This window comes from Elgaria multicarinata, chromosome 11, assembly GCF_023053635.1.
Source record: "Elgaria multicarinata webbii isolate HBS135686 ecotype San Diego chromosome 11, rElgMul1.1.pri, whole genome shotgun sequence".
Classification (NCBI taxonomy): domain Eukaryota; kingdom Metazoa; phylum Chordata; class Lepidosauria; order Squamata; family Anguidae; genus Elgaria; species Elgaria multicarinata.
The window spans coordinates 5,242,853-5,269,574 of NC_086181.1; the positions used below are offsets into that span (position 1 = coordinate 5,242,853).

At 43.7% G+C, this 26,722-nt stretch overlaps 1 protein-coding gene across 2 annotated transcripts in view; it reads right to left on the reverse strand.

The window, feature by feature from the left end:
- Positions 1 to 26,722, reverse strand: part of ZNF385C (zinc finger protein 385C) — a 337,585-nt gene that overhangs the window by 139,923 nt on the left and 170,940 nt on the right. For both annotated transcript variants that reach the window (XM_063137991.1, XM_063137990.1), the window contains exon 2: positions 24,715 to 24,966. In XM_063137991.1, coding sequence (XP_062994061.1) covers positions 24,715 to 24,964 — 250 coding nt within the window. In that variant the 5' untranslated portion in view covers positions 24,965 to 24,966. The remainder of the gene's footprint in view (positions 1 to 24,714; positions 24,967 to 26,722) is intronic.

The window sequence follows — 26,722 nt, forward strand, 5'->3', positions numbered from 1 at the left end:
CTTAGAGATTCAGTGGTGATTCAGCTGCAGGTTTCCTCTTTGCAAAAGTTTGGGCATCATGTCATGTTCACCGATGAACAGTAGTTTACTTTGCAAAAAGCCTACTGTGTCCCAACAGACAATCAGACAAATAAGCTACACAGCATAGTTTATTTTGCCTCCCCTCGCCCCTTCCCTCCCCCCCCCCCGTAGTCCTCCCACCTACCCCGGCAGCTATTCCAGCTTCCTTTGCAGATTTTCAAGCCTTTGCTGTGTCCCCTTTCTCCATAGGCATAAAAAAAAGGGGCTCTAACTCCTTGAAAGTTTTCAGAAATGGAACAAAATGCAATATACAGGTTCCCCTTATGGGGAGCCAACACATGCACTATTGGATGAATGCAGGACTTTGCATTTTCATGGAGAAGTGATGATTTATCCACATGTGAAACAAACCGTTTGCTTCCCTTCCTGCTCCTACTGCCTCCTTTCAGCTGATTTGAGGAGGGGTGTCCTGACTGGAGTGGAGGGATGCTTACACTGCAGCAAAAAGGGTGGGGTGGGGGCTCCAACTCCTTGAAATTCTGCAGGAATGGGACAACATTTAATGTACATGTTGCCCTTATGGGGAGCCACCACATGCAATACTAGATAAATGTATGACTTTGCATTTACATGGGAAAGTGTGGATTATCCATACGTGAAACCATTTGGAAACCCAGCTGAATGTGGTAAGAAAACAAGTTTGCTCAGAGATTACTTGAGAGGAGCAAAGTGGAGGCGTCATTTTTGGCTGCTAATAACTCTTACTGCAGACTGTGGGTGTAGCTTATTTTGGGGAAATAACCCACTGTGGGTGGGAAAAATGCTCACAGACAACACACAAAGTTGTCATAGGTTAAATAAACTATTGTGATTTATTTAACCCATCGTGGGTTAATGTGTCATCCAAAACCAGTCACTGGTCGTGTTTAGACAACAGACTACTCAACCATGGCTTAATAGTCCACTCCATGGATGACTATTTGGGGGTACCCCCAACGTGTCATGGTAATAGTCAACCGTGGAGTTGACTATTAACATCTGGTTAAGTATTGCTTTCCCTCGACCTCTCTCCACCCTTCCCACAGAGAAAGACGCAGGAGAGCCGACCAGCCCTTCAGCATAAAGAACATTCCTTGTGCTGAGAGGGTGGGTGGCTCTCCCGCATCTTTCTCCACAGCATCCTTAAATGGAAAGTGGGAACCAGCAGCACCATTCAGTGGAGGGCAGAGAGGGGGTGCGGGAGGAAGATGCAGGAGAGCCACCGCTAAGCAGCTTTCACTGCCACCTGTCCCTTCTCTGCTGGCTCTACTGCGTCTTCCTCCATGAGAAAGTGGTGGTGAATGGGGATGGAGGCAGGAGATCCCATCGTCCCCCACCACATCTCCATTCACCACCACTTTCTGGCAAGTGAAGGCAGGGCACCAAGCATCTCCAGCAGCCCCACCCCAATATTGGCAGAAGGATATGGTTGTTCTCCTGTTTGAGATGGAGAAGGAAAACAGAACAGCTGAGCCTGAGAGTGTTTGGGGAGGGGCCCAGCACATGAGCAAGCAGAAGATAGCTTCAGCTCAGCCCAGCTGGCCTCACATCCATCAGCTTCACAATATAAGGCAAACCTCAGACTCGGTTTGATTGCTGGAACCAATTGTTATTTATGTTGATCCATCACAGTAGCATTCCTGCCAGCTCCTTGACTCAACTCAGATTATTTCTCAGTGTGTCTCTAAATCTGGTGTTGTTTGCCTTGGCTTTCGATGGATAGCTTTGGTGTATTGACCTTGGACTGTTTAATGACCACTCAAGCGGCTGCTTATCTCAAAACCTCTGTGATTTACAACAGATATCTCCCATGTTTGACCTTACATGTCAAGCTGCGGGAGACATCCTTCACCCCCCACCTCATGATCCATTTGGATATTGGCTGGAGGGGATGGAAGACAACTCTGCACACCGTCGATTATTTGCGTTGGTTATTCTGAGAAATAACCAACTGTTGTGTGTAAAATGCTCGACAGATGACACAATAGTCAATGGTAGACTATTTAAGCAACAGTGGACTATGTAATCAACCATTGACTATTGTGTTGTCCAAACCAAGTCGCCATCTCAGGGCAATGAAAAATTAGATTTCGACTGCCATAGTGAGGAATAAAATAACAAGTATAAGTTCCTATGGGAGGGAAGAATGAACTCTTCCCAGCCTTTCCACAAAAGTTGGATTCCATTTATCAATTATTTGATAAATGGCCAGGTGATTCATCAACTATAGATAGTTCCACCTTTCGCCCAAACAGGACAGGCAGAGATTGTTGGTCTCTGTCAGCAGTAGTGTACTCCCACAGTCTGCACATTTGCAGAAAGGAACCCAAAGGATCACAGGCAGCACCACACTGATAAAAGGGGGGGGAGCACTACAGTGATTGAAAGAGTGAAACACCACAAAATAAGTTCGAAAAAAAGAAGACGACTTAGCTCAATCACCAGAAAAAAAACTAGCGATTCAGCAGATGAAAGCTCTCCATGATGCTACAATTGCGGCAGTCAAAGAGAAACTGAGGGGAAAGGAAGGAGTGTGGCCCTCTAGGCATGTCCCTGCCTAACCGCCTTAGTTCTAGAAGGTTCCAGTGAAGTAGGGTGACCATATTTTGGAAAACAAAAAGGAGGACAACATGGACACCCCCCAAGGAGGCATGCCCACCAAAACGTCTGATTTCACAGCACACAATTAAGACAAACCTGTTCTACATAACATCTTAATGTTAAAATCACTGAAATAAAGGACAAGTGAGACATTCAATTTAGCTGAAATTAACTTCACTCATTCCTACTTTTGTAGCTTTTGTTGTACTTTGTAGCTTTTGCTATACTCTGTGTGATACAGTCTTCCCTTCCCTCAAATATTGTTTCTGACTGCAAAAATCCTAAAACTCTTAGGTTTAAAATTCATCTGGATAGCCCTGCCAGAAGATATTAGTCTTCATAGCTGTCTTAAACTCAGATAGAGTATATAAGCCGATGAATCTTCTCCAGCAGGCCATTCCACAATCTGGGGTGGCAGAAGCAAAGGTCCTCTGGGTGCCCATTATCACAATGCTAGACAAGGATCTTTCCCTCCCTTTATCCAAATATCTCTGGAATTTTCACTGCCTCAGTGTGCAGAGAACAGAAATCATGGGCCCAAAGAAACAACAGAAACAAGTCCCATTGATTTCAATAAAGCTTACTCCCAGATAAATGAATATAGGATTGCAGCCTCTTCACATCTGTTCACCTTACTCTAGCAAATGCAAGCCCCTCCTGTCAAGGACAGCTGTGCACTCACAGAACCTGGCCTCCTGGATTATACAACCAGCAAGTGCTCTCCAGAAAGATGGTTTCAGAGCCGAGGAGATCCAGACATACTCAAATAAGTCAAGCCAAGCTACATTATGCTGGGACAGAACAACTCTGGGACAAGACAATACTTTGCAAACGACCAGACGTAACAGTCATAAACAACAACAACAACAAAAGCATAACTACCTCATTGACATAGCAATAACCAATGACAAAAATGTTGCAGAAAAGGAAGAGGAAAGGAGAGAGAAATATATACCACTGGCTATGGAAATTAAAGAACTGTGTTATCAGGAAGAAGTTAAAATTATTCCGTTAGTCACATCAGTCACCAGCATCATATCAATTATTTTTAATTTTTTTTTTTTACAGAAAACCTTCAGAAACTAGACCTATCAAAATACATCCACACCAACATTCAGAAAGCATTCATACTTAAAACATGTTCAATAGTCAGGAAATGTCTGAATCATTAAAAGACAGCATGACTTGGAAAAGTCCATCATGTTCATTTAGAAAAAAACACCACGAGCAAGAAAAGAGAGTTAATAATAATAATAATGGCAACCCTGTTAATTTTCAAAAAGATTTTTTTTAAGAATGATGAACAATTATCAGCAATAGTTACAAAATCTACTTCATGCCAATTATCTCAAACAAATTGGACAGGAAGATCTATGGGTCAAAAACTATATTAAAAAAAATGAATTACTATCTTCTGGCACCAGCTAGAGACCCACTTTTTCCTTTGCACTACAGAGCAAGTAGGCACAACTAACTCAAGCAAGTGAGCCAAACCACTTACCACAGAGGATGGCTAAAAACAACTATCGCTGTTGGGAAATAATTTCCTCCATGACTCAAAATTTCTGATCCCGAGTTGCATGACCCAGCAAAGGTTTTAGGAAAAAAGAGACACACAGAAGAACACACAATCGGAGCAGGCTAGGAAGTTGGACACTTAGCATTAAGTCCCGGGGCAGAGAGACACAAGGAGCAAGAGGAGCAAATCAAACCCAAACACACACATACCATATGAGTTAATGCACCAGGCTTCCCCAACTGGGAATGATGGGAGCTGTAGTCCAACACATTTTGAAGGCACTGGATTTGGGAATACATAATACACAGTTGGGGTAACTGACCCCCTGCCCAGATTATTTAACCTTTTAGGAAGGCAGTATACACATTTTTTTCTTTCTCCCCCACTCATCTCTCTCTCTGGCTCTTCCCCTAATTTTCCCCCATCCAAATTCTGTCCCTGTCCCCACTAAATTATATCTATTCCTTAATTCAGAAAATAGCTTTTTAAAAAAGTTGCCACTGAGCCCATCAGTTGATTTAAAGCAGCATTCCCCAACCTGGAGCCCTCCAGATGTTTTGGATTACAACACTCATCATCCCTGATTGCCCATGCTTACTCAGTCCGATGGAAGTTGTAATCCAACACATCTGGTTGGGTGAGGGCTGGATGAATGGAGAGAAACAGAGAGGGGGGAAATGGGGTGTCAGAAAGAGAGAACTATCCCTGCCTTGGCACCTTGCTGGGCAGGGAGGAAGAGGGAGGGGGAGAGAGATTGAGATTTAGATTGAGATTGAGAGAGAGAGAGGGAGAGAAGAGAAAAAGAGAAAAATGGGGAGGCGCATGGGCGCGCGCGCGCACGCAAGCACACACACACACAAAAGAGAGAGAAGAGGTGAGGCCTTTTTTCGACATGCGGCTGGCAAAGAGGTGACTCCTGGAGGCTCTCTCAGTGCCCACCCCCCACTCACCGGGCTTCAAAAAAAGGTCTCTCCTACTGAAGGAGAGGCCTTTTTTTGAAGCGCCGATGGCAGCTGAGGAGGCAGCGAGTCCCAGACTCCCACCCAGTGCTCTCATCAGGCTGAGGAGGATGGGATGGGGTGATAGCTGCGCTCCTGGCCACATAGCTCCCCAGTGGGGTGGTTTGCTCAGGATGGATGGCCACGCGGCGCTGCTGGCCCTGGCTCAGCCCCTAGCTGCCGCCCCAGTGAAAAGTGAGCCACGTGGCTGAGGAAAATGGGGAAGAGGATTGGGTGGATGATAGCCATGCTCCTGGCCATGTACCTTCCCAGTGTGTGGTTGTGTTGGTCATCGTCGTCCGTCCTCTCTTCGTTGCTGTTGTTGCTGGTTTGCTGCCCAAAGCTGGCTGCTGCTTCTGTGCAGAGCAGCCAGCCAGCTGGTTTTTTAGCATGCGAACGCACGCACCGCCAAGAAAACAGCCAGAGCAGCACTGGGAGGGAGTGGAGGACATGTTTTTGGCTGCGCCAGAAACGCGTCTTCCAACCCCTCCCCCGCACTGCTCTGGGAGTTTTCTTGGCCTGCACAATTGCACTGGCAAAGAAAAGGGCAGGAGCGGCATGGGGGAGATCCCACACATTTTAATAAATTATTATATTTCCCCCCAGATGCCGGATTTCATTCTCATTTCCGGACTTGTCCGGTGGAAGCTGGACGTTTGGTCACCCAAAGTGAAGTCTTTGTGCAGATGCAGAACCCATATTTGTGATGTACAGAGACCACAAAGAAGAACTGTAGCTAGTTTTAAAACAAAAAGCAAAAGTTTTTGATCACCACACATGCTAAGGAGGTGAGGGGAAGGACATAAACCCAAGGTTTGTGCAGGTTCATAATCATATTCTGATCTAAACCATGTTTAGTGTTATGAACTAGGCCAAGCTATATGAAACACTTTGAAACCATCATCTGCATTGTATTATATTGTATTCTTTGAAATATTTGTATTGTATTTTATAATTTAACTGTGTCTATGGCGGTTTCATCTTTTAACTGGTTGTAATCCACCCAAAGAACATTGGTTATTGGGCAGATTAGAAATGTATTAAATAAATAAATACATCACTCATGCCTCTGCATCTCACTTAATACTGGTTGTTCTTCTCTTCTAGTTATACGTTGATAATAGTGGTACAGTAAAGGCCCTGCTAAGACCATCCTGTTTTATATCTCAGGGAGCAGCTCTGCCAGTATGTAATCTTAATGGGCTGAAGGGCTCATACTAGAAGACCTGCTCCCTGAGAGATTAAATAGGATGGCTTTACGCATGTGCAGTGCCTTTACTGGAAGACCCAAAGTACACCTGGGATTTGCTGGAAATACAGAGGTATGATTTCTTACAGGAGTTAAGAGGTGGTAACTGCTCTTGCCCATTGCTTGCTCTTCACTTTCTATCAAGATCTTTCATCTCTTCATTGTTTTCACTCTGAGAAAAAAAACAAGGAAGATAGAGTGACCTGAACAGATTACGACAACTTCCAATCTGGGCACAGAAAACTGCTCAGCTCTCTGAGGCTGAATGAAAATGACAGCTTTGTGCCTTACCCATACATCTCTGCTACTTTGCATTATCCAGTGGGTATAGCAAATTTAATCTTTAACAATTTCTCCAAACTCCCATTCGGATTGCACACTGATTCTTAGGGGTGAGGTTACGGTTAGGGAATAAAAGACCAAATAATTTCTGTGTCACCCTGAACAATTTGGGCCCATCATTTGCAAGCAAGATCGAAAAACAATTTGGAAACAACCAACAATTTTCTATTTCGGCATTAGGTGAACTCCTGCAGAAATCATGATAACAGCAGCTTTTGGGCTCCTTCTCTTTATAAGGTAGCCCACTCTTGCATTTATGGCCCCAAAACCCTTAAGCTAGCACAGCATGATCAAGTCATACTCACTTCGTAAATTAGGAGAACTCATTATTTCTACTGTGAGACTAAATGCCCTTGCAGTGAATGCTTCATTAGTAAAAATGAGAAATGATGAGACTCAGATCCCCCAACCAGACTCCTGAGGAAACAAAATCTTGAGAGTGACAGCAGCAAACCCTGAAATTAAATCCCCTAAAGCTAGTGGCTCTGTTCTCTCAGCCAACCTGAATACATATGCCTTTCAAGATGGTCAGAATAATATTATTTGTATTATTTCTTCAGGAATACTGAAGTAGGTGATGGGGGCTCTAGTCCAACATCCATCTGGAGGACACCAGATTGTAGGGCTGTGTCAGAGGCGCAAGCAGGAGCATTCTGTGGTGGTCGCCATAGGCATATCTTGGCATCAGGAAAGCCAGGTTGGTACAGGAGTTGAACTGTTCAAATGGAAATCTTGTGCCTGGTGTAGAAATGACATTCACTCTCGGGCCTTAGCTAGACGAGGGGCTAACTCGGGCTGATACCCGGGATCGCCCCTGTGCGTCCAGATGGGGATCCCGGGCTCAGGTAGGGATGAACCCTCGGGGCAGGGTGGGGAGATCAGGGCAGGGGGGGGAGCAGCCAAATATTATTTTTTTAAAAAAAACCCTCACCCTTGCCGCTCCAGCGTTCGTACGCAGTGGCCCCTTTAAACCAGAAATAAAATGTCGGGCGTAATGGGGCTTTCCTTCCCCTTGTCACGCCTGACGTGTGGATTAGAGCAACAGCCCGCGAAACTTGCATTGCGGGCTCGCCCCTCCTCACGCCCGGATTTTGAGGTAGGTCTAGCAAAGGCCTCGGTGAACTTTGAAACAGTTGACTGTTAAGCAAGTTCCTCTTACACGACAGACAGGAAGGAGCTAGCCTAACCACAGTAACTACAGGAACCAGTGGTCAGCTAAGTTTCCTATTGAGTCAACAACATACTTTGCACATGCTCAGTTATTTCACGTCTACGCAACCAGAACCCAGCAAGGGTCAGAAAGGTGCTCCTTGGCAGAGGTGCATTTTTCTCTGTTGCAATGTGTATTCCCTTCTATCAAAATAAAAGTGTGTTGGAACATAGAAAGCATCTCTGTTGTGATTTGGGCCACAACAATTCTATTCAACTCCCACCACCACCACCATTCCACTTCCATTTTTTTTCCAACCAATACTTAACATTCTGTGCATACTCAGCCCTCACTTGGCTATTCTTGGAAGGTGGGGACAGGTGTGCCCTTTCTGTTGGTTGTTTGATTTTTAAATATTGATTTATCTTTTTATTTCTGCAAAGATTGGGGCTCCCTCTTCTTTCACAATGGCCCCATTTTGACTCCAGCTGAGTTCACTATAATTCCCCCCCTCTGGAATGCTTCTCTTCTCTTATTATGAGCTGCATAGGACACACTTTTAACACAAAGTACACAATTTTCTTTTACTTTTGGCAGTAAAAATATTATTTTACTGATATATTTTTAATGAAAGAGAAAAAGGAAAGGAAAGGAACCTCTCGTGCAAGCACTGAGTCATTACTGACTCTTGGAGGGACGCCAGCTTTCGCTGACGTTTTATTGGCAGGCCTTATAGTGGGGTGGTTTGCTGTTGCCTTTCCCGGCCGTTATTACCTTTCCCGCAGTTAACTGGGTACTCATTTTACCAACCTCGGGAGGATGGAAGGCTGAGTCGACCTGAGCTGGCTGCCTGAAACCAGCTTCCGCTGGGATCGAACTCAGGCTGTGGGGAGAGTTTCAGCTGCAGAAACTGCTGCTTTACCGCTCTGCGCCACACGAGGTTATTTAATTTACTCAATTTTTTCTCCATTATTATATCATAGTATTTTTTATTTATTTGTTATATTTATATGCTACCTTTTCCTCCAGGGAGCCCAAGATACATGATCTTCCTCTCCATTTTATCTTCACAACAACCATGTGAGGTAGGTTAAGCTGAGAGTCAGTGAGTCACCGTTAATCATGGTAAAGGCTCATGAGAACTTTTAATTGTTTAATTAAATTTCTCACCACTCACTAGCAGTTCTCTTCCTTGGGAATTATTGGATTAGACACATTCACAGAGGATAGGTCTGTCTATCAGTGACTATTAGACGTGTTATAGATAAGAATGGTACCTCCAAAGGCAGGTCCCTCTGACTATTAGATGTTAGGGACAGAGAATGGGGTTCTATGTCAGGCCTGCTCCTATGTCAGGAGTACATGAATCTTTAGTCTGATTCAGTAAGGCAATTCTTATATGCTTTAATTTTAAAAAAAGAAATTTTACACCCTTGTCATCTCCATAGTTAACACAAAGGAATCAGGTCACAAAGAAGACTGGGGTAATCTAAAGAAAATGTTTTCACATACATGATTATAAAACTTTGGATCACCGATTCTGATCACTGATGCACTCACCCACTTCCACCCCACAAAAATCCTTTCAACATGCATAAGAATATCACTTTCCCTTGCAAAGAGTCTGTACGAGTCAACTGCATCATACAGTTATTTCAGGACAGATTTGCTTGCAACTGAATGGATCGGCTGCTTCCCATGGCTTTTGTCCTTTTCAGTGGCTGTTCACTTCCATGCTCGTCACCAACAGCCAAGCATGCAGCATCGTTTGTTGGCATTTCAAACTGTTAGCAGAGTAAAATCACTTCTAAAATGTCAGAATATTTTCCAAAAAAAAAAAAAAAAAATGGGCCAAAGATTTCCTTTAACATGGAAATTTCCTTGTTAATTAATTAATACAGAAATTAATACAGAAATTAACAACACACTTACTGGTAATTCCCAACATTCTAGCCTTGGATCCTTGTTTTAAATTTAAATTAATGATGCTTCTCACATCAGGGTTTTTTCTAAATTGGGAGCATTGAGATATGTTGCTAAAGGGAAGTTTAGTATATTTTGGATAGATTTAAAATATTGTAATAGGCTAATTTTTGTGTTTTAAATGTTTGCTATCACCTTACATTTTAAGTTGTTATATAAATGGAAATTGATAAAAATATAGCCATGAAAAAACTTCTGAAGCAACCTTGTATTAAATAACTCTCCTGGTACCCATAGACAACCAGGCTTTCCATACAGCTGTGTAGGCAGGCTAGCAGAGGAAGGACTTTTGTGGGCTTGTTTACAAAAAACTTTTAAAATACAGATCTATTAATTGAATATTGTCATGGATATTATATGATCTCTGGGCACTGAGGTCTGAATATCTGTTTGGGTGAGGGGTTCTTTTCCCTTCTTGGGGGTGGGGGAAAGAAAAAGCAGGCATCCACAATTCCACTCGTCAGCATGACAGAGAAAATGCTCCGACCCTCTGGCAAGGAGACTAGGGTGACCATATTTTGGAAACCAAAAAGGACAACATGGTTGGCTCCCAGGGGGCATGTCCAACGCCAAGGGGGGGGGCGTACCCACCCGAACATAGCCATGGTCACATATCTAATTTTACAGCACACAATTAAGACAAATCTGTTCTACATAACATCTTAATGTTAAAATCACTGAAATAAAGAACAAGTGAGACATTCAATGTACCGTATTTCTTCGATTGTAAGATGCCATCGATTGTAAGACGCACACTAATTTCAGTACTACCAACGGAAAAAAAAGCTTTGATTCTAAGAATAATAATCGCACCTGCGATTCTAAGACGCACCCCGTTTTTAGAGATGTTTATATGGGGGGAAAAGTGTGTCTTAGAATCGAAGAAATATGGTATCTGAAATTAACTTCACTCACTACTACTTTTGTAGCTTTTGCTATACTTTGAAGCTTTTATTATACTCTGTGTGATACAGTCTCCCCTTCCCTCAAATATCTTTTCTGACTGTATCTTCACTCCACTGCAAACTACTGCTGCTGTTAATGGGGCTTGTTGCCGACCGGCTGGCTTTTTTATTTTTAGATTTCAATTTTTCTAAAACCTTTTTTAAAAAAATTATTTATTTTTGTTCAAATTTTATTGTGAATATAAACAATATAGAGCAGAAAATACATTGTGAAACTGGGAAAAAAACATACATTACGTATATAGGATTATCATCGATTTCATTAAAAAAAGGGGGAGAGTTATACAAACGTTTCAAGAGAAGCAGACCAGATATCCGTGTATTTATCCACTTGCAAGTGGATATATAACACCCATTCAAAAGTTGATAATGTTATTAAGTCCTCGATCCATTTCATTATGGGAGGTGTGAATTTGTCCTTCCAATGTGATCGTACAAGTCTTTTGGCTGTCATAAGGTCTCTGAAGTTCCATCTGTGCTGACCATGTGTTAACTTCTAAGAAGCTGGTAGGTAATTTAGGAAGACATGGACATTGTTCCATTTTATAGATTGTTTCAGTACAAAGTTCATCCTTATTGTTACCTCCTCCCAAAAAGGGGCAACTATGGGGCATTGCCAAAACATATGTTAAATAAGCATTAGATGCATTACATCTCCAACAATTGTGCAAGTTAGACAAACCCTTATTAAAAAGGTGTTGTGGAGTCTAAACCTGAAACAAAACTTTTTGCTGAATAAGACGTAACCTGAGATGCATATAAGCTTCAGATATAGATGTTAGGGCAACCGTCCATTGTTTAGGCAAGGTAGGGCACTCCAATTCTCTATTCCAGTCCAGTCTTAAACTATGGGTATCATATTTACTTACTGCTACTAAATATATGGGTCGTGGATTGACGTGTGTATGATTGTCACAAGTTTCTCTGCTCTAACATTAGGGTGGGTATTGTGGACGGTGGACACTACTTGACCCATTCACACTTCTCACATATACATTCGCTTCTCAAGGCTTGTGCGTTGGTAGCACTTTGCACATCCAGACTTTGAACTCCTGTCTACTTCCTGCATAAACACATGACTCTGAGACCCTCTTTCTAATACCTTGTTTTGCATGCCAGCACTGTGGGGCTAAATTACAACAGTTTTCTCTGGGTTGTCTGTGCAGCCTCCGTTGTCTCTCTTTAAGTCATTGCAGCCAAACCAAAGCCTCCAACCTTAAGTAATCTCCCTCTCTCTCTTTCTGCCAAAGTCTCCTGACAGTCCAGCCAGGCTACGCACTTGTGGCTGGGGATATTGCTTATTGTAGCTTATTGCTTTGTGACCCTTACTTTAAAAACCTCTGCCACCAGCCTCCTCCTCTCCTCCCGCACAACTGCTTGACTCTGAAGCACTCTTAAAACATTCTGGGTGGCAAGCCAGCCTCTCAGGGCCAAGCTACAGATGCATCTGGGTTGCCTTCAGCCTCTCTCTGCCTTATGCAAGCCACCCAATGTCTCCAGCCTCAAACAACCACCCCCCTCTTTGCCAAAGTCTCCCAATGGTCCAGCCAAGCTGTGCACTTGTATCCTATGTCCAGGGGTAAGGTGCCAGGTTATAGCTTGGTTGCATCCAGTGACTCTTGTTTTAAAAACACTCCGCCACCAGCTGCCTTTGTCTGCACCAACACTGGACTCTGAGACAGTCTTAAAAAGCTCCGTGTGGCCTGCCAGCCTGTCAGGGCTCAGCTACAGCCATCTCTGAGTTGTGTATTCAATCTAACTCTGTCTCTTAAGAGATATGCCAGCCAGCCAAAGCCTCAAATCTATATACTTTTCTCTGACACACAACTTCAAACATTCTGCATTGCATGCCAGCAGTGCAGGCAGAGCCTAGCTCACAAGTGAACAAAGTGAAGTGGGAGGGAAGGGGTAGCGAAGAAAAGCAATGGCATGCCAGGTTCCAACATCTGCAACAACAGAACATCCACAAAGATGAGAGCCTCTCTCTTGACTGGCACCTCACTGTTGGTCATGAGAGTTTTTCTCTAAGGATGACCCTTCATCACCCATGATGTGGAACTCTGAGAAAAAGGCCTCTGGCCCATTCTGTTTTGCTCCGTGGGGTGCTTTGACTGACCTCTCCTTTCCCATATTTTGATCTGTGGATGCCTCGCCTCTGCTGAGCTCCAGGTGCTCGACTGCCCACTAAATCTGCAACATGAAAGGTGCCATGCTTGCTCAGCACTTCTTAGCTAACAACTGGAGATGCCCCTGATACCAAGGGCTGGAACTGCTCAATGTGCAAGACCCCAAAGAGGAGGTTTGACAACCTTAGTTTGAAGGATATGGCTCCAGCAGTTTTAAAAATAATTTTAACACCTCAAACCTAAAAAAAATCCTAAAAATCAATGGATGAACAGATCTTCTTCAAATTTGCCATGAATAAAGCCCTCCTTGAGAGCTATCAGGGTGCCAAGTTTCATATCTTTATCTTTAAAAATGATGGGCTTTTACAAATAATAATTTTAAAACCTTTTTTTTTTAAAAAAAAAACCTAAAAATCAAGAGATGAACAGATCTATTTCAAATTTGGCATGGCTGCAGCCCTATCTAAGAGCTATTATGGTGCCAAGTTTCATCTGTTTATCTTTAAAAATGACAGGTTTTAAAATATTAATTTTAAAACCTCAAACTTTAAACAAATCCTAAACATATGATCAAATCTGCTTCAAACTTGGCATGGCTAAAGCCCTCTTTGAGAGCTATCATGGTGTCAAGTTTTATCTCTTTATCTTTAAAAATGACAGTTTTGAAAAATAATAGTTTTAAAACCTCAAATTTAAAAAAAACTTCAAAAAATCAACAGATGAACAGATCTGATTCAAATTTGACATGGCTAAAGCCCTCCCTATCATGGTGCCAAGCTTCATCTGCCCCCTAGCAGCAGCCAATTATGTGGGAAATTCAAGCTAAGTTGTACAAGGCATTATGTAGTCAGAGGGAGGAAGTTGACACGGAAGTTGCTGGTTTTGACAACAGACCCATTTTTATTTAGTTCTTTATCTCTGCTATCAGAAGCACCTCAAGATCTTAACATACTTGTCAGAGTTTTTATTTCTTTGAAACATAAAACTCATTCATATGATGATGGTAATGATGACTCTAAATTGGTCTGGGAAACTCTTCAGGCATGAGCTGTGAATCTTTCTCAGCCCAACAACTGAATTGGCTCTGGGCAAGCAAGTCAAGAACCACATATCAGTAGTGGGCAGAGCCACATCCCACTCACACACCCACTTTCACAAAGAACGCACCCTAGCCCAGCACTCACTTATCCACCTGAAAACATTCCCCTATGGCAATGAGGCTTTTTATAACCCTGATTCCAGCATGTGTGGCTGGGTGATTTTTGAAGGGGGGTTCACAACATTTGTGTGTGTGTGCATTAGCCCATTTCTCCCCAGGAGCAATCCCATTCAGGAAAATGCACTTCCCCTGCACAGTAATTAGACTTTTAAAAAAGCCCTTCTATCAGGACCATTGAAATGGGGGGATTTGTGGGGGTAGCATTTAAGGAAGGAGGGGCAGCAAGGGAAATCTCTGATCTCTGATTAACTGCTGAAATGAGAGATGAGATTTTCACTGCCTGGGGAGGAAGGGGCCCCCAGCAAGCCAGAACATGAATTTGTCACCTGCCCCCAAATGTTGGGAAATAAAGGTCAGAGCAGGGAGCCTCATGATACTTGCAAACCCCACAATACCAAACTCCACAATATTTGCAGTTGCTGCTCCTTTTCCTCATGCCATTCAGAAGCAGGGGAAAGGGACTTCAATCAGGGATTATTGGGAGGAATATTCTTACACACACACACACACACACACACACACAGAGAGAGAGAGAGAGAGAGAGAGAGAGACACTGCTAGTTATACATTGCAACAGTGGGGAAGGGCAAAATGAAATATTTGGTAGGGAAGTAATGTCCTGAGCTGGTCCTGGCTTAATATGAATAGGGCGCCATTTTGCAAAGACAGCAAAATCATTCTTGTAACCATAGAGCTCTTTCCAAACATCCAACTGTCTCTCAGAAATATCACGCCCCACAGTGCCACGGCCACTCCTAGTCCCTTTCACCAAAGGTTTCCACAGTCTTTCAGTTGCACCATCACCATTCCATTTCTCCACTCACAAAACAATAAAACAAAAATGGTGGGCATTTTCTTTTTGCATTTTCTTTTTTAAATTCCTTTTATCTCTCTAACGAAACTTGTCAGCTGGCATTATAATCATGGATGCGTTCAGCCATCACAAGCAAATGAGCCCTCCCAGCCTCTCTTAGAGGCCAGCTGTACCCTTCACAGTTCCTGCCAAAAACTCACCCTCTGTCACAGCACAAAATGGAATTGCTCAGTGCCCCCCACCCGGCACCAAAACAAGGGCAGAAAATCAACAAATAAATTCCAGAATAATGTGCTGATTTCCTACTCTTATTTTGGTGCAGAATGGTGGGGTGGGGTGGGGTGGGGTGGGGGGTAAGCATCGCATGGCATACTAGTACATTACTTTCCTCCTCTGAAGTACCAGTAAGTAGAATTATTTGGCACCTTTAAATCTTTTCCTCTGTTCTGGGTTATTAGCGTCACAGTAAGGATACGATCCCTGAAAGAAGAAAATAAATGGGGAAAAGAAAAATATGGATAGATGCTAAACTATGGATATAGGACATTAGTCTTTAGAAGGATAAAACTGATTCAAGCCACAGCCTAGACACAAGTAAACATTACTGGAGACATACAGCAGTTGTCAACTTGCATCTCCCCACTATATCTAGTAAAAGCCAATGTATGGCATGACATCATATCCCTCAGTTTCCCTGAGCCCTGCCAGCACCACTGAATGAAACAGAGAATTACGATGACACATCAGGCTGTGGCCCTCCAGCTGCAATGCTGCCTGGCGATGATGGGAGTTGAAGTCCAGCAACATCTGGTTCTCTACCACTGTGTTAGATTTTCCTGGGGGCCATAGGTTGGAGCTTCAGCTTGGCTGCAGCCACATATCCATGGGAAGCCTGGCTTGACCCTCATTAGTTTGGGTTGAAACTAGTCATTGCAGAGTTCATGTGACTGCCGAAATGGCAGCCCCATAATTCCTCCTTCTGTTGTGATTCCAAGCCCTCCCGCTGATGCAAGACAATAAAGACATCTTCTGCGTAATCCACACAGCTTTATTTAACAAATAAACATCTCTTCACACCTGAAGGGAATGTGAATGCTAGGACCTATGCTCTAAGCCTTCAACTAAAGCAGGACTGCTTCCTGTGGTCCAAAAGGCACTTTAGCTCAGGGAGGTCTTTTGGGAGGAGCCTCTTGTGAGCCGCTACCCTAAGGGACTGCCTTCCACCTCCTCTCAACTCCGCCCACTTGACTCTGTGGCGGACTCTGGATCTGTCAACTCAGATGTTCCCTCCCCATCAGGTAGAGGCTGAGTTCACAGGAGTCTGTGTTTGGGCGGGGGGGGGGGGAATGGTCTCTGAGCCATCTGCATTGTCCGCGATAAGCTCATGGGAAGATTCATCCTTGACTCCTAAAAAGTCTTGGAGAATCTCCTCCCCTGCTTCCTGTGCTGGCTGATAAATTTCTTCTTCTTCTTCTTCTTCTTCTTCTTCTTCTTCTTCTTCTTCTTCTTCTTCTTCTTCTTCTTCTTCTTCTTCTTCGAGTTCAACTGACCCCTGAAAGCCCTTCCCCAACACTAGGGGGAATAGGCCTGATCCTGACACTTTCTTCCTCCCCAGACATTCTCAGCAACTACAAGCAGCAGTCAATAAATGCTGGGGAAGCAAGGAACTTGCAATGCAGCTATGTCACATTTTGTTTCACTAGACACTACCAGGGTCAGGTGTAGAGAGCAGGAGGGGAAGATGCAGGACTGCTGCTTTCAGTAGCAGCTATATGATTTCTGTTACATCTAGTTTCAACCTAAGAGGTGGGGAAGAGTCACCAAAGGATAACTCGCCTCTGCATAAATAAAGGACCTGCTTAATCCAGCAGCAATTTTTAAAGCAGATGGTCGAATGCAAAAAGGTGGTTCAGGCCTTGCAAAGCATTATTGTAATAGGCTGCAGTATAGACAAGCCCTAAGGAGAACATCCTTCCTGCCCCCAAATGTTACAGTGCTGAATTGATCAGATGCAAACTGACAGGGCCCAAGGCAAGCCTGCTTAGGGAACTCAAGCTGTGGAGACTGCGGATGCTTGCTGACTTTTTTGGGCCATGGATTGGGGAGGGCAGGCTGAGAGATGCAACAGAAAGAGATGGAAGAATTATAACAACTGGATGAAATTCTGGCAACCTGCATTTCAGCCACACCTAAATCAGCAAATCACAGAAAGGCCATTTATGATTATGACAATTGTAATCTTTAAAAGGGCTAACCGAGAAAAACCCACATCCCCAATTTCACAGCTCCACCTGCAGGCCAAATCCAAGGTATGTGTTTGGCCAATTTCAGGGGAGTTCACTGCTACACCACCTGGGCAGGGGCCTCCAAAATGAGTTCCAGCAGCAGTATATTTTGCCCCACCACCCCTAAAAATTGCAGTGGGACTCAGCATCCTTTAACACACACATCCTCTCGCCACTGAAATTAAAGTTCTACATGGGGAAATCTTTATACATAAGACCTAAGCAACTTTGCAGTTTTCTTTTTGTGAGCTTTCAGCATCACCAAGGTGGTTTCTAAACTAGGGCCCATTAGAGGTGTTAAAGTATTGCTTTTTCCAGAGTCCTTTGGAAGTGGGATGAAAATAGTAGTTTCTCAAAGGACTTAATATAGAGGTACAAATGGAACCTGCAACCGAAAGTTGCAGTGCAGTGTGCCCTGAAACAGACAAGTAGCAAGTGAGGCTGTGGTAACAAGGGAGTCCCATGATGCCTGTAACTGGCACCATTCAACAGTCTGGCTGCAGCGTTCTGGACCAGCTCCCAAAAGTATTTCGGAAAAGTTCCCAAATACTTTTCAAAAGCAGCCCCACATAGAATGCATTCCAGTAGTCCAAATGGGATGTAACTAAGCCAAATGTCACCATGGCCAAATCTGACAGCTCCAGAAAAGGCACAGTTGGTGCACTAGCCTCAACTCCTAGCTACCACTGAAACCTGGGCATCCAGGTTTAGGGCTGAATCCAGGAGTACACCCAGATTACGATCCTCTTCATGGCAAGTATAACTTCAGCCAGCACAGGGCACTGATCTGCTTTTAGACTACCCAGGAGTACATCTGTCTTGTCTGGATTAAGTGACAATTTGTTTGCCATCACCAAAATCAGATTCAAACAGAAGCCACTCCAGGCACCATCTTTTTCTGTTTGCAAAAAATGGGAGCTCCCTTCCTCCAAATAGAACCTCTATTGCTTAAAATACTTAGGCTACCAAGCCGGATATTTCACTATGAAAGCAGTATGAACGTGGTATATAAAAGGCAGGAGCCACACTACTGCTTTATAGTGGTATTGAAGTGCACTGACAACTGCTGGGGCCCATGACACATACAGTATAATGTATGTGTGCAGTATAATGCACAAAAATAAGCATAAGAGGCATCCCTATAAAGACCCTGTTCCTTTTCATTGAGACCTCTGAACTGGAAAGAAAAGCAAATAAAGAAGGAAGCTACACACAGTTCACAGGTTCTGCTATTGCTCGCATAGACCAGCATAAAATTCTCTAAAATAGAGCTCCCATGATCTCCTTAATAACAGCCATGTGGAAGTGCTTAAAAAGGGAGAGGTGTTGGCAAGTGAGCCTGGTTGTAGTATGTATGGTTCTACTGCCCCCTCCAGACTATGCACAGGTGCTGGAAAACTGTGGGAAAATGAAAGTTATGATTCCACCAGCACAGCTCATCTACTACAACTAATTCATGCTACATGGTTATGCTGCAACCCAGGAACCACTATTATAAATGCAGGGGAAACCACAAATGTGTAAGAATGTTTTAGGGTGTGTGTCTTATTAATAACATAATATGTGGAACCACCCTCAGGGCAGAGAAGGAGAAATAGACAAATCTAACACAGTGGTAGAGAACCAGATGTTGCTGGACTTCAACTCCCATCATCGCCAGGCAGCATTGCAGCTGGAGGGCCACAGCCTGATGTGACATATATTTATGAGGGCAAATTCACATATAATCACTAGATGGCTCAACATTAAGTAATGACTTGCATTTATAGGGGGGGGGGGAACCCATCAGTGATCATACACCAGAGATAAGAACTTTTATATCATCTTCACAAAATGCTTTTTAGAGGAGACACTTCACACATTCAACTGAAGGCTTCATCTCACCAGCCTTATATTGTGCTGCTGCAGTGAATTCTATGCAATGGACTCAAATGACATGGACGTTATAGTCTGCTTTCCCTACGAAGGACTCTGATGACGTCAACTATGTCCTGCTGTGATTGCAGTTCTTCTGCCCCTCATAGTGAAATATTTTGGTGTGCATAAAGTCTGGTTCTTCCAGTCATGCGAAAGCACATCGCTCAAACTTTAACATGTATTTTCAAACATCATTTCATTGCACTGTTTTGTGGGCTTGGTTTCAAAGGAGGGTATTGCTGATGAAAGAGAGGGGTGTGCCAGTTGAAAACATTTTCTTCTCCTGCTTCTGAAATCCCCCATTCTCTCCTTGTGGGGGAAACAGGACCAGCTAATCCCCAGTTTAACAAGCAAAAAGCAGCAGTAGCAACCCTCACCCACATATATGCAGGACTGTGAGAGAGGAAAGGAAGGTGGTGGTGGGGAGAGAGACTCTTTAGATCTGTGTGTGTTTTAATGGAGCTTTTGCTTCAAGGCATGTGGAAAATGCACCCTCCTTGCGAGCAGCACCCTCATTTTTAAAGATAAAGAGATCCAAATTGGCACAGTGGAAGGTCTTAAGGAGGGCTTTCAGTATACCAAATTTTAATAAGATTGTTTCATAACTTGATTATATATGATTTTTAAAGTTTTCCTCCCTTAAAACCTTACAGTTTATAGTTTTCCACTGGTCCGTAGGTCCGTAAGAGCGCTATACAAAGCAATACAAGGCTGGTCAGTTTCAAGCGAAGTCCTTTGGCTGCTTCTGAATCAGTGTGTGTGTGTGTGTCCTTTTCCATCCTACTTTGCCCTATTCCCCTACCCCCTCCTTGCTTTCCATGGGGGTGGGGCTCCTCCCAACATCACAGACACAGGCTCTGTGTCTCTTTCCTTATTGATTCATCTCCCTAAAAACATGTGTTGCTCTTGTTCTTATTTGAACGGGAATTGGTAGGGGAAGGACACAGATCATACTTCCATTCCTTTGAGCATGTGAAGCTGAGTGGAGGATGGCAGGAGACACATGGGAAAAGATGGCTTAATCCTCTCACTAACTATGATTTCCCTCTCAATTTCTCTGTCATTGGAGGTCCTGGCGCTGCGTTTGAAGTCTCCTCCTCCGTACACTGGGAGCTGAGATGGCCACTTTCTACCTCGCTTCGCTCCCCCACCCACCCTAGTTTCCCCCCCTTTTTAAAGCTGCAAAAATGAAGACTGCAATCCAAGGAGCTCTAATTTGGAAATGCATTCCATTGAACTCAATGGGATTTATTTACTGAGTAAGCATACAAAAGACTGCAGTCTTATGGAACGTTATACTTTGGTGTTCAGTAACAAGAGAACGGCCGACAGAAAGCTCTGGCGTGGGCTGGTCCATGAAGTCACGAAGAGTCAGAAATGACTGAACGAAGAGAAGCAAATCCCAATCCCTGTTGTCAGAGAGGGAGTTGTCCCCACTTCAAACAACCAATAAACGGTAGGAGGAGGTACAAAGAAGATCTGGGGGTGGGGATAAGAACATGTGTGAGTGAACCTCAATGGATCTCTGCAACGTGCTACAGCAGAGGTGTAAGTTTACAAGTTTTCATATGCTATATAAGCACTATATAACTGAAATGGGATAATTTGAGGGTAAACCAGAACAAAAGTGTAGATGGGATGAACCTCTGAAAGACTCTAAATGATGATGTATCAAGTGATAATGTACATCCGCTTCCCCCAACCTGGTGCCCTCCGGATGTGTTGTATTTCAATACCCATCATCACCAGTGAGCATGGCCTCCATGCAGGCTGGGAATGATGGGAAATGAAGTACAACACATTGAGAGGACACCAGGTTTTGGGGAGGTGGATGTATATAGTCTAATTCGCTGTTGTGTAATTCTATTTTACCCACCAATCTAGATATGGAGAACTATGGAACTTGAGTTCAGGAAGATCATGTCAGAAGCTGGCAGTCCAGAAAAAAGGGCTGAGATGAGGAACTAGTAGGCAAAGAGCAGGTAGTTCCAGAATAACTAAGCAAGCTGGACCTCAGGCACAAAGGCTCTTCTTTCTCATTGGAATACTATATATAAATTGCACTTGTTTAAGGAAGTAGGGTTTATTTAAGAAATGGTAAATAAGATAGTGGAGACATAAACAAAAATTGACCTGTGAGTAAAATGGGATTGACAACAGGATAGCACTGAATCAACTGAAAGAGCAGTCCAATAAACCTTTACGAAGCTCTATTCACTGAGTTGCTTATTATACTCCTCCTACCCCAGGCTAGATGCACGCTGGTGATAATCATTGCTTATAAATTATAGCAATGAATAAACAGTAAATTGTATTCACTCCCTCAAATCATTGAGGAAAATTCGTAAGATTTTTTTAGGAGCTGCTTCATTGCCCCTCCCCTCCAGAAAAAGATGACAGCCAAGCAAAAACAAACTAGCACACTACCCCATCCAGCTTTTCCTTTCTGAATTCAAAGAAATTTGCAAAGATTACTGGCAACAAGATTACTGGCAACAGTTGCGTAACCAGTTGCACAGTGTGTTGCACGACAGTTATGCAAAACCGCTTGAACAAATGTAACTTTAATTGGATTCTTCTCTTGTGCATAGTTCAGAACCTAGTTTCCACTACTGTAACATCATTTCTGCTAACAGAATGACACAGTTGGACATTGCCCCTGGAGAACAGGTGAGGTGCCAGAAGACTGGAGACAGGCAAATGTTATCCCCATATCCAAAAAGGGAGATCCAGAAAATTACAGACTCGCAGAAATGCCCTCTTCATCACAACAGTTAAAACTGCAGGCGCCCTGCCCTCTTTCATATCTGGTCAAGAGGGCAGGGCTCTTGTAGCTTTAACTGTTGTAATGAAGAGGGCATTTCACCAGGTGTTGCATGCATACAAATGACACTTGCTGAAATCCCCTTTTCAATACAACTGCTAAAGATACAGGAGCCCTGCCCTCCTTTTCATTTGGTCACCCTATTAACCTGCCCATCATCAGTCCATGCTGTGAATTAAGGTAGAGATAATTTTCTTTTAATGAATCAGCTATTCCCCAATTGTTTATGTTCTTTTTCTGAGACTATCAGTGCTGTAACTAGGGCAATCTTTCTTATTAAAGTTTGAGTAAAAGCTGTTGTGTCACTGATGGAGTGACTCAAGGAGGCTTTGATGTGCCTTTGCAACAAGACCAGCTCACAATCTTCCTTTCTGACCTTCATGCTCAATGTGTCAAAATTAGGGGTGGGGCAGGCAGTACCAGCACTCACAGATCATTGGGGCTGGGAGTGGCATGCACAGTCACGGACTCTCTTTACATGTTATTTCCATACAGTTTGAGTAACATATTATTTGGAGTTAGCATTATTTCAGAATCAGTGTTAGACCTAAGCACAGTTTACTCAAAAACTTAGTTTGAAACCATGGTTAGAACTGGCTTTGCAAACTAAAGTTTGAACTAAACAATGTTTACAAGAACTTAAGGTGAAATGCAACACTTACAATGGTTAACACTAAAAAGGAAAGGGAGGAGGGGATTCGTATGGAAGAGGAAGAAATATGCAAGCCCACAGGGTGCTGACGGTCTTCTAACCATAGTTAGGAAGTTTCGCATTTGCCATGGTTTAGCGTCACCTGTTAAAACCATCCATAGTCTATTCCTAGATTATATAATTTCTTTAAATTAGACAGTTAAATGTCTTATATTTAGGACAGTCAAATTTTAAACTTGTTAAAACTTATTAGTCACCTGTCTTTTAACCAGTTTTGATCAGTCATATTTAAATAAAATTTGCCTACTAATAAAATCTCAATAAAGTGTCCTTTTGATAAATTAGAGATAGTGTGGAGTGTGAGATAATGGACAATTTAATAAATAAAAGAAACATTACTATTTTTCATCAATTAATCTAATGAAGACTGAACAGATTAAGCTATGGTGAAAGCTTGCCAGTAATTTATAAACATATCTGAGTAGTCAGGGTTTAAAATTAATAGCCCTTAGATGGACCTTTGTAGCTCTCTTCAAGCTGAGAGAGAAAAACACCAGAAACCACATTTTGCCCCTTGAAAGTTATGAGTAATATATTATTTCTATTGTGCCATCAACACTTTTCAGCAGGGGTGTTGAACCTCAGCCTAGGGCCCAAATCCAGCCCACCCGGGGACCCAATCTGAACCTCTGGGCTTCCCAGTTGACAACACCTTCTCTAGATCACCAGGTAGTTCCCGCTTTCCTGCCTATCATTTCATGCTTTCCCCGTTTTTGCATGATTTGTTCTAAAATGCTGAACTGCTTCTCATAAGGCATACTTACTTGCAGTAAGCACTTTAAGCTAAAATATGCTGGTATTTTTTGGTATTTTGGCCCCACCCATTTTACCTTTGCGCGCGCAAAGCCCACAGGGTTTCTCCAAAATTGAATTCACCCCTTGGACTGAAAGGGATTCAACAATGGTCTTACAGAGTAACAACAGAAAGATAGATTCTTGCCACAAGAAGTTCACAGTCTAAAATTTTACACAGGAGAGGCAATAGAAGAAAGGATGGAGGTGAAGGCAAGCCGGGAAATAATATGCACCCAGTTCAATTTAGCTTGGTTTCAACTAAGATGAGTGGATCAATCTATTTCCATCTAAGTCAGTTTCACATGTGTTCATCCATCAGTCTATTCCGTTCCATTCGATCTGCAATTTTTTAAAATATGTATAATTGCATTTATATACATGACAGCTAAGGGGTTGAAGGAGGTGACAGTGAAGGGAGGGTCCTGGAAGGGAGGTCCAGGTATAATGGGCAGCAAGGAAGAAATGGCAGAACCAGATAAGAAAGCAGGAGAGATTTGGACAACTGAGGGGTGGCAGGTTCTGCCATATAGAAACAACAGCATCATACAGCAGTCCTTAAGCTTGCAGAAACAGGTCAAAGGTAGGCAATCTGGTTGCTCTCCATAACTTTTGAACTACAACTCCCATCAGCCTCAGCCAGCATGGCCAATGGTAAGAGACTACAAGAATTGTAGTCCAAAACCTCCAGAGGGAGTTGGGTCACCTACCTTGGAAGTGCTGTGGTATTTAAGGACATATCAGATTTCAGGCTCTCCATCACACTTCCTGGAGGCTTTGGGCTCATCTGCACCAAGCAGGACATTCCACTATGAAAGCGGTACGAAAGCAGTATATAAAAGGCAGGAGCCACACGACTGCTTTATAGCGGTATTGAAGTGCACTGACAACTGTTGGGGCCCATTGACACAGACCATAGACCCCTTTCATACCACTTTCATAGTGTTACATCCTGCTTGGTGTAGATGTGTCATGGGCCCCAACAGTTCTCAGTGCACTTCAGTACTATAAAGCAGTAGTGTACTTCCTGCAGTGCACTTCAATAACACTATAAAGCAGTAGTGTGGCTCCTGCTTTTATATGTCTTTTATATACCACTTTCATAGTGGAATATCCTGCTTGGTGCAGATGAGCCCTTTGTAAGCATTCTGGGTCTTACCTTGATTTGGCAGGACCTTGCCTTTGTTGAGCTGCCTGAGGTGCTTCTGGTGGGTCTTTCCATTATAGTGGATCTGGGCTTGTACAGCTGAATTGAGCTGGATATTGCACACCTCACAGAGTGTGAATGATGGGCGCTTCTTCTCCCTCTTGGAGCGCTGCTCTGGTGGACATCCTATAGTCGTACTCTCGGTGAGGTTCCCACAGATTCCTCTCCGAGGGGAGTGGGACGGGCTCAGGGGGCGCTTCATCCCTATGGAGGAGGAGGAGGAGGAGGAGGAGGAGGAGGAGGAGGAAGAAGAAGAAGAAGAAGAAGAAGAAGAAGAAGAAGAAGAAGAAGAAGAAGAAGAAGAAGAAGAAGAAGAAGAAGAAGAAGTCAAAACTCCCTGATGATATATAACTAATGAATGTTTGGGGTAAAATTCATGAGTAAAGCTTCAGTTCCCCTTGATGCTAGTGGTCTGGTAACAAGCACCAAAAACAGTACATATAAACAGCCTCTAGATGGAGTAAATTGCCTTCACTGCAGTTTAACTTAACTGAAACCATTGCTGGATTGCACTGCAAGAATGGTAATGCCTTCATTTGTCTCACAATCCCTCATTGATGCATGATGGGACCTCAAGGCAACCTTTTCAGACACATTTTTTTCATTTGTGGAGATAGTACTGGAGACATTGGTAAACTAACTGTTCCTTGTCTACTCTAAGGCCCTTTCTACACCGATCACCAGTACTGGGAGGGAGTGGGGAGGATCTCACAATATTCTGCTTGCGAGATCCTCCCCTTTGTCCATATGGTTGCGCAACATCCCAGGAGGAAGGAGGGATGTCACACCCGCCATTCCCCCCCCCTTTTTAACAGAGGATGAGTGCACTTGCACTCCAACAAAAAGGTGAGTAACAAACAAACAAACCCCAATCTGCAAGAAGAATCAGGTTTTCCCAGGATTATTTATCCCTGGGAAACCTGTGCTCATTCCCCCTTGCCCCTGGGAGTCCCTGTACATCATTTGGACACACAGGGACTCAGATGTGACCAGCCCGGATTTTCAGGCTGGTGTAGAAATGGCCTAAGTGTCCTATATCCACACAACCAGCTATCCCAAGATTAGCAAGTCTGAAATACACTTCAACCTTAGATTTTAAAATCACATTTTAAAATCACTTAAGGTGAATTCTGTGCACATTTAGACAGAAAAAAGTCCGACAACTCCCAGTATTCTCCAGCCAGCCATTCTGGGAGTTGTGGGATGTTTTCTTGTCTAAATATGCAGAAGATTGTGTCTTTAACTCATCATGTCACACCAGCCAACGTCTCAGGAGGACCAGCAGCACGTGCCTGGCTGTGGCTGGGGTGGGGCCGCTTTGCTTCAGACTTGGACTTTGCAACCCTCTCCCTATGCCAGTTTCATTACCTGAGAGTCAATCCAGGGATGCACCTTTGCAACTTTGTGGGGCTCCTGATGAGGAAGGTGAGAGAAGGGGCAGCGAAGAGGGAAAGGGCGGCAACTCCTCTTCCCTGCCTCGGCCCCAGTACACATGAGGAACAGGAGGTGGACAAAGGCGGCAGCTTGAGTGCAGGCAAGTCCTGAGGCAGAGCTGAGACCAGGCTCAGTTGCACACCCCTGCTAGAGATGCTGGCAGGCAGTGAGGGGATAGGTGGCCCTGTCTGGCTGTGGCTGCTGCTATTGACGGCATGGGTGGCAGCGCGACCATGAAGCTTGGATGCGAATGGTGGTGGCGAGTGGGAGCAGCGGCAGTGGCAGCAGCTGGCCACCCTCCCAGCAAGGCAAAGGAGTGCGGCGTGCCTGGCAGGCGTGGTGCACCCAGCCCGAGCAGAGCAAAGATACAGATGTAGCTCCCTGGCTTTTGCACCTCACAAGACTTCTGGGATGAGGTTTCTGATGTCTCACGTCAGTCACTTCATCCCGGAAGTCTCGCAAGATGGGGGACTTCCAGGAGAGGCGGGAAAGCCACCAAGTGAAACATCTGCCTTGTGCTGCATCC